The sequence below is a fragment of the Lontra canadensis genome, unplaced genomic scaffold (assembly GCF_010015895.1).
Source record: "Lontra canadensis isolate GAN:19392208 unplaced genomic scaffold, GSC_riverotter_1.0 scaffold124, whole genome shotgun sequence".
Lineage (NCBI taxonomy): Eukaryota > Metazoa > Chordata > Mammalia > Carnivora > Mustelidae > Lontra > Lontra canadensis.
In genome coordinates, this window is record NW_022631118.1 from 3,728,053 (window position 1) to 3,736,760 (window position 8,708).

An 8,708-nucleotide genomic window follows, 5' to 3' on the forward strand; every position below is an offset into this window, starting at 1 on the left:
TCTTGAGGGGGAAGAGTCTTTGTCTGGGCCAAGTCAGCAGCCTCAAGAGTAATCCGGACTTTATTTCATAAGGAGAGGGGCAGTTCCGAGATTCTCTAAGTGGGAGAGGGTGGGGGATGAAGATACAAGACAGGCAAGGCAGTGTGAGGGGTTTCCTGCACAGACTAACATGCCGGAGCAGGCACCCGAGGGGGGGGGGGGGGCGGACGAGGCCAGCAAGGTGACTGTCATGGTGATCCAGTCATTGAGTTAAGTCATGGTTCCAAGAGTCTGTTTTAAGCACAGTAAGAAAAGGTAGGCTGAATCCTGTCAGGGGAAGGAGATAACTAACTGAACACTTTACAGCATTTATCACCATCCAGTTATTTATTAATAAAAAGAAAGGTGGGCAGTTTAGACTGGTTGGTTGGAGGCCCCCTAGGTGACCTTGAGGTTGATTTAATGACAAAATAATCCCCCTCTGGGGAAACCCACTGGGGTAAATGCGCAGAAGAAACCTCAGGAGGCTGGATCCACAGTGCGCTGTGGTTTAAACTGGGAAGGATACAGGTGGTTGGGACGAATCCAGAGACCAGTGAGGGAGCTGTGGTGTGATGCTAAGTTCAGTAAAGGATGGCTTGTTGTTTTCCTACTTTAGGTCAAAGCTGGTTCTGTGAAGCAGGAATTTGAGAAGCAAGACGAGCTGAAACGCTCTGCGATGAGGGCAGTGGCCGCCCTGCTGACCATCCCAGAAGTAGGGAAAAGCCCCATCATGGCTGACTTCTCTTCCCAAATCCGATCCAACCCCGAACTTGCTGCCCTCTTTGAAAGCATCCAGAAGGATTCTGCTTCAGCCCCCAACACAGACTTGATGGAGCTCAGCTAGTACCACCCAACTCTGCCCCCAGGTGGGCCCTTAAGAGGAGGCCTACCCAAGCCCGAGGCCTCACTGTCCCCCTGCCCACCACAGGCTTCTATACTTTTGCCCTTTTGTCATCTCACTGGGGGCCCTCCTGCTCCTGGTCGGGGCTTACAGTGCCTTCTCCAGGGACCCCCAACTCAAGGCCCCTAGCAGGAGCTGCAAGGCTGCCAACAGTTGGGCCCTTTAACTCAGGACAGTCATTCAAAGAAACAGGGCACAGACATTTTCCAAGCCCTTCCACACAAACATAGATGTGTGACTTCACACAGGGCGGTCTGTACCTTCAAAGCGGGGAGTCCCTGCCTCACTAAAGACTAAGTAGTGTTTAGAAATACTCTTATGCTCACAGCTGCGGAAGGTTAGGAGACAGCCGGCTGGCCTCCCTGCCCACCAGTGTCCCAGATTTGTCACTCACACCTCTCCCTCTCTTCACTTGATCTGATAGGCCAAACATTAGTGCTGGGTGGGCATCTTAAAGAGTCAAGCTACTTCTCTGAGCTTTTAACATTTTAGAATTCAAAATGCTTTACTTTCTAATTGGCAGTAATGAATCTGAATTTTTTTTGCAGGGGTAGGGGGACCAGGATAGGGAATTAGATCTAGTTTGTTTTTTTTCTAATTTCGAAACTCTTATGTAGCCAACTGGGAAATAAGTACCAAGAAAGTACAGACCATCTTTCATGTCACCCACCTAGGTGTCAACAGTTGGGTTTGTGTCCTGAGGAAGACTTTGAACATGTTGTTTCTAGTTTTTAGTATTGAAGACACAAATATTAAACAATAGGCTAAAGAATTTTCTGTGCTATCCCAGGTTAATAAAGGACAGACCTAGTGTTACTTTTTCTGTGCACACTTCCTCTACTCAGTAGACCACTGTCTGTATACTTCCCAAGTCAATTTAAAGAAATCATGGAAACAACCCAACAACTCAAATGTTTCAGACTAGGCTTTGAACTGGATGGAGGCGGGCAACCTGTGATTTACCCCAGTTTAAGGGACTTAAATCCACTCATGGCTAGCATGCCAAGAAAATTAAGCAGGCTATTTCTGCTCAGTTGACCAGGCTGGTAGGGAAAATAAGCAATTGTCTTGTTCTTGAGTACCTCATGCCACATCCCCAACTATACTGCCCTTCGCTGCCAGTTCTTAGATTAAGTGCTATCATAACCTTACAGACCTCTTTCTTGTGCTTTGCAAATGCATTTTTTTTTTTTTTTTTACAAAATGAAGGTTTGTGGCAACCCTGTGTTCAGCCAAATCTATCAATACCATTTTCCCAACAGCATTTGCTCGCTTCCTGTCATATTTTGTTAATTCTAAGACTATTTCACTTTTTCATGGTTATGGTGATGTGATCATTGAGGTTACTGCTTGTGCCTGAAGATGTGACTGAACTGCTGCAATCTCGCGAGAAGACTTTAATGGAATTGCTTCTTATGAGCAAAAAATTTGTTGAGATGGGATCCACTCCTCAAGATGCTGGATTGTTGAAATGACAACAAAGAACTGAAGAACATTACATCAACTTAGTTGATGAAGTAGTGGTAGGGTCTGAGGAGATGGGACTCCCGATTTTGAAAGCTCTCTGGGTGAAGTGCTAACAGTATCATGCTACAAAGAAATCATTCTTGACTCAGTCAATTTCATGGTCTTCATTTTAAGAAACTGCCACAGCCACCCCAGCCCTCAGCAGCCACCACCCTGATCAGTCAGCTGCCATCAACATGGAGGTTAAGACCTTCCACCAGCAAAGATCACAACTCAAAATATGCTTAGCACTTTTGCACTAGATGGTTAGCATTTTTTGCAATAAACTTCTTTTTAAATTAAGGTATGAATTGTCTAGACATGCTATTGCACATAATAAATTATAACAGTATAAACTTTTATATGCACTCAGAAACCAGAAAATGCATTTGATTTGCTTCATCAGTGGTTTGAAACCAAACTGCAGGGTCTCGAGAAGTATGCCTGTAATTCACATAGCTAAATTCTAGCTTTTGCGGCCTAAGGTTTAGGGCTGTAGTCAAAAAGGCAGCTTGATTGTTAAATCCTGAGTACCAATCAAGAGGCCCAATGAGGTTAAGAATCCCAGCCTTCAGAAACTGCTATTAAGTTACCTGAAGCAGCAAGCTGGGGGAGGGTTATAAAAGGGAGACCGTAAGTTATCTTCAGACATCCAAGGCTAATCGTAGAGGGATTTGTGCATCATCCTGTCATGTTTTTGTTCAGAGGCTACCTCACAAGAACTACATACAATGACCATCATCCAAATTTACCAAGTGAGGCTAAGGATGACTACTTGCTCTGAGCTGCAAGGTCCTTCAAAGGTCTTAGAATGTTCCTTGGTCTGAGCCCAAGTCTCTCCCAGCCCCAACTGGAGCTGATAAAGCTACTCTGGGCACCAGAGGCCTGTGCCCTATGAAGAATGAAGTATCCTTATAAACAACCCCTTCCAAATGGAGGATTCCACAGAGCATTAATGGGCAAAAGAATAATCTCCATGAACAAGCTCTCATGGTAAGACACCAAAGAGGGAAATGCCAGATGGTAGTTTTATGGTTTTATTAACACAAATATGACGTGCACAACAAGCTGTCTATTCATTTTCTTCACTGCGCAGCCTGGCGTTGGGATTGGTGACTCTGATTGCCAGCTGGGCTGCTCTTTCCACAATAGCTTTGCGGTTCTTGGAGGAGACGTTGTGAGCAATCTCTGCACAGTAAGATCTGGAAGAGAAGCAGTTGGTGAGTATGGAGCAAGCCAGATGAACACACGCTCTGGAGTTTCCCTGGGAGGGCAGCAGTTCTGGGTCACATCACCTCCAGAGCCACAGCACAGAGCCATGAGGGCTCTGGCAAAGTTGATGAACAAGACCCACACAGTCCCAAATCCTAACTTTCCTAAATTCCATGGTACCAGCAGTAGGACTCTTCAAGTATTTACTGATAGTGACAGAAGTACTCCCTGTCCCCTCATTTAATCCTTACAAGCAGCCTTGTAATCCAGGTATTGCCTCCTCTTACAGACAAACCATGACCCTTAAAGGTGCAAGTGAATTCCCAAGTAAGATATTTAGAAATGGACAGGGCTAGGATGGCTCAGTCCCAGATTCCAAGTTCAAATCTTCTCCCCCAATCCTTTCACAGTCAATCTGCCCAACACAGGGCAGTCTCAGGGAGCTTGGACTTGCCCATTAAGTTCTTAAACTCTCTGCAAAGCAAGAGGAGAATCCAACAGTCTGATTAAGCCATGGGTTTCCTGGCCCAGACATTAACATTTTACTTGACTGCTGCAGACAAAATTCAAACTGAGAAGTAACATTGCCTGAAGTCACCCCGCTGAGTATCTGGCTAGCAGATACTGTTCTAATCTACTCATTCCTCACAGCTGCACCAGGCCCTAGTGGTAACAAATTGGCCTAATGAGAACATTTCAGTGAAGTTATGACACCATCAAGAGCTGATTAAGAAAAGACACTCTCAGGGCATCTGACTGGCTCAGTTGGTATAGCATGGGACCCTGAGATCAAGAGTCACACACTCTACCAAATGAGCTAGCCAGGAGCCCCCAAAATAAAAATCTTAAAAAGGACACTCTACCCCTGGAGGAATTTCAGCAAAGACCGAAAGAAAGCTCTAAGGAATGACTAAATCAGGCAATGAACATACATAAGTTCTTTTTAAGAACTCTAGCAAAATAGCTTAAGTGTGAGACAAGCAAACCCAAAGAATTTTTATCTTCTATAAAGGAGTCCACTCAAGCTCAAAGTAGCTGTATTTTGAAATGTTCCAATAATCTTTTTCAACACTGAAAGCTTTTTCCAAAAATACCTCAAGTCCATATCCACATGTGTATTTAATAACCAATCAATCACTATATGTGTTATCTTAAAATACTTCTCTCTGCCCAGGTATTTTCCCCACACATGACAATCATTTCAAATACACATGTAAAACTCCACCCAGTGCTTATACGCCCATCATTCACAAATTGTATTTTCAACTGCTCAAACTGAACAACTGTTCAGTTGTTTCAAAATGCTTTTTATTTAGGGATAAGTATCCAGAAATGGAACTTGTGGATTAAAGGTCATAGATCTCAAATATTTCTATGGCTCCAGACACAAACTGCCAAGCTATTTAAGAGTATCTTTTTGGTAACCAGCGACACCAGCACTGCAGCATTTCTGCTACACAAAAGGAACTGCATCTTTCTGTCACAATTCTCCATCCACCTAATTGGGGTTTGGGCAGCCACTCCTAATTCCTCTGTTCACCCAAGGATTTTCAAAGGAAAATTTCCAGTATCCCAACACCCAGTTAAATTCCCAACCCAGAAAACTCAACCAAAGTGAGAATGGCGGCTTCGTTTATTTCTATTACTTGTGCCTACAATCACTACAGATGAAAAGATCTTTGTAATAAGCAAGCACACACAGGTCCTATAGTCACCCTCTCCACATCCTAATTAAGAAAAGTTTTCAGCTTCTGTTTAATAGGAATAAAGAAAACCGTCCTCTGCTTTACCAAAGAAACACCATTCCCTCCAAACCAGATTCAAAGCATCCAAATCACTTCCCACATGAAATGTTTTCTCATCCTACCGCCCTAATTTTGGCCTCAGCAGACCCCAAGTCTTTCTCACAGAGCACTCATAAAGTGCCTAACTTTCTCAAAGTACTTGAAAGTAATACTGTGAACGCTTCGTGCACTCTTGCATCATCTCTACAACTTTGTGCAAGTCATCCGCTGCCTGCCAAGTCCTCCTCCTCTTCTCCATCTCAGAATAGAGCTCCTTATCAGGCAACTCGTCTATCCCCATAGCCTTCTGAAGGAAGATACCCATGGCCAAAGCACTAAGTGCCCCTTTGGTCTGAGGCTCTCTCTATATCCCCCCCCACCTCCACACAGAGCAATGCTCTGCAAAGAACTGCCAAAAGGATACCAGTGTTTGTATTACTGGGCAAAGTCCTTCTCTCTCCAGATCTCGGGTCTCTACACTTTTCAGGTAAGTTCTCTTACCCTACTCCAGCAAAGGAAATACTTCAAAGTTCCCCACAAGCATTCTTTAAGCTCCTGAGAGAACATAAAACTCTTCTAAATGCTAGAGTCCCTACCAAAAATGCTCACAGATGCAGACTTCTGACACCTGAACCCAGAGGTGGGACCCAACTCACTTGTTGCACATCAGCAGCACTTCAAGCTCCTTGACATTGTGCACTAGGAACTTCCTGAAGCCACTGGGCAACATGTGCTTTGTCTTCTTGTTGCTCCCGTAACCAATGTTGGGCATCAAGATCTGGCCCTTGAATCTTCTGCGCACCCTATTGTCAATGCCTCTCGGCTTCCGCCAGTTGCGCTAAAACAAACACAGGAGCGTTAGTGTCTTTGCTAACAACTTTTCCTTTTGGAGAAAAAAAAAAGGACTCAATGAAAAGGAAATATGCCAAACAGTAGCTATCTGGGTTACAGTATTTCACTACACCTTTTTATACACACACACACACACACACACAATTTTGTGGTGGAAAAAATAGGGGCTCCTGCATTTGACTACCAGGAATAGACTCACATCCACACTCCTCAACAAAGGAAAAGCAGACTACATACTGATAGAATGTGAAGAGGCTGTATATAAAGTTAAGATGAGTGAAGAGCATGGGTTTCAACACTGCACTGAAGATGTTAAGTTTTCTCATCGTAAAAATAAGGATAATCTAATGTCTTGAGGCCACCTAAAATGATTCAAGCCTCCAGACACCTCAAAACAGTAAAGTGTCCCTGACCACTTAAATTTCAATTTATATTATAATGAAGTGAATGAGTGCCAGTAAGGCATACTCAGGGAGACTTGAGTTTCTGGAAAGCTCTACCACCAATCAGAGTTGTTCATCTGCCAAAGGTACTCTCTGGACCAGGTGATGCCATAAGTCCAGAAACCCATTTAGGAGTTCCTTTCTCCACCCCAACAAATACTTCCATCCCAGGACGGTATATACCTTAATTTTGACATATCGGTCTGACTGGTGCCGGATGAACTTCTTGGTCCTCTTTTTAACGATCTTGGGCCTCACCAAAGGTCTGAGGGCAGCCATGATGCCTTCAAGAAAGAGGTAGAGATGGTGTCAAGCAGTCCTGGAAGGAGGCTCTCCTGCACAGGGGTTGAACGTTGTTGCAGAGTGTCTTCCAATCACCAGCTACGGAGCAAACTGGGAATGGAATGGGTACCTCTGCCAGGCTTGCTTTCCCTCCCGTCTCCGAAGCTGGCAGAATACTAACCACTCTCCAGACGCGATCCTGGGAGGTCAAGGGTCACATCACCCCCTAAAGCCAAGGAAGAATACTAACAGCTGATCTAAGACAAATCGACCGCAAGTGTTCTCAACTTGCACAGGACAGCAAATCCCACTTCCAGTATCCCGAACCCTAGACAGTCCAATTTCCTTTTAGATACGCAGAGCTTGGGCATTTTCACCTGTAAAATGGCAAGGATACCGCACGCTGAATGCCTGCAGTGACTGAACGCAAGCGGACCTGAAAGAAACCTGTGTTTCCCTGAGGACTGTTGCTCTGCAATTCCCTCACCACAGCCCTACAAAACCACGACGTACTCAGAACATGTTTCTAGGCCTCTGAACTTCCGTTCTACCTGGAGATCATCCGAGTCTCAATTTATACCCCTCCACAAAGCGGACTTCCGGTCACACCATTTTTTCCTCCTACAGCACACTTTTTGTTCTAGTCTCCTCACCGCCTCTTTTCTTTAACACCCGGTGAAGTGCGCAGCCAATGTCGTGTTCGATAAACGAACGCACCCCGCCGCAACACGATTTCCTCGCAGGACGCGGTTTTATATTCCCAGAGACCCTGACCCGCCATCAACATTTCTGTTAACGGAACTAATCGACTCGCAGCTCACGGTGGCTGGTCTGTTTTGTTAGGTGATCCGGCCGCAGCAGCTACCCCAAGACCAACCAGAAAACTGCAGAGGAAGGAGCGTCCGTCAGCAGAAACAGAAAATATACGCGGGCACACTTCACTGACCAAGGTGACTCGAGTATTCGTTATCACACCAGCACCCTCTGGTCGCTCCACGGCTCCCACAAGTCCCCTCAGGCTAGACCCGAAGAGCGACCTTCACTCCCAGGGCTCAAACAAGCTGTCCGCAACACTGAGAGACAACAGGCGGCCTCCGTAGAAGGGCAAGTGGCCCTGGGAAGCGAACCTCCATCATCGGCTGGGCCGCTTCGCTCTGTTCCCGTACATACACCAGCCAACTGACAAGGACAAAGCACCCCAAGACGATTGCATGGAAGGGCAAGCCTCCTCACTACGAAGCGACAAACACAGATGAAGACCGCACAGATGCGGATGGACAACGATTAAAACTCACCCAGTAACAGATGGCTACCACCTCTGCAGGCAGCGCCGAGGAAGAGAGCGGATGGTGGCGCGCGAGGGCTGATGGGACTTAACCTCTCGGTCCTGGCCCGGGGAAAAAGAGCACTTCCGGTTCTTCGTCCTTCAAAGAAAAGAAAGACACTTCAGAGATATACTACTGGAAAAAAAGTCGAGGGATACTTTTGTTTTCCTAGATATTAATATCTGCGAGTAGTACTGAGAATTTTTCATACCTGCTGTTGGGACTACATAGAACGTTCGGAATTCTTTCTGAGCTTCTAAGACCTGGGGGGGGCGGGGCATACACTTCCGCCAGAAATTGAAGCCATTCCTTCGGAGAAGAATCCAGTTGTTGTTTTTTTTTTTTTTTATTTCCGCCCGCGTTTGTTCTGCTGCTAAGTGCG

General features: G+C 45.6%; 2 protein-coding genes and 1 non-coding gene across 4 annotated transcripts in view; 1 reads left to right on the forward strand and 2 right to left on the reverse strand.

Annotated features, from left to right (window-relative positions):
- The window catches only part of CAND2 (cullin associated and neddylation dissociated 2 (putative)), a 31,262-nt gene extending 30,375 nt beyond the window's left edge, over window positions 1-887 (forward strand). For both annotated transcript variants that reach the window (XM_032841656.1, XM_032841658.1), the window contains one exon: window positions 638-887. In XM_032841656.1, coding sequence (XP_032697547.1) covers window positions 638-865 — 228 coding nt within the window. In that variant the 3' untranslated portion in view covers window positions 866-887. The remainder of the gene's footprint in view (window positions 1-637) is intronic.
- Window positions 888-3,449: 2,562 nt separating this feature from the next.
- RPL32 (ribosomal protein L32) lies at window positions 3,450-8,361 on the reverse strand. Its single transcript, XM_032841663.1, has 4 exons — window positions 8,297-8,361; window positions 6,903-7,003; window positions 6,081-6,262; window positions 3,450-3,630 (listed from the first exon to the last, which is right to left on the reverse strand). Exons 2-4 carry the CDS (start codon window positions 6,996-6,998, stop codon window positions 3,501-3,503), a joined length of 408 nt encoding a protein of 135 aa, XP_032697554.1. The 5' UTR covers window positions 6,999-7,003; window positions 8,297-8,361; the 3' UTR covers window positions 3,450-3,500.
- LOC116857520 lies at window positions 7,071-7,210 on the reverse strand. The gene has a single exon (XR_004380762.1). It is a non-coding gene; the product is annotated as a small nucleolar RNA SNORA7 (small nucleolar RNA).
- Window positions 8,362-8,708: the final 347 nt, after the last annotated feature.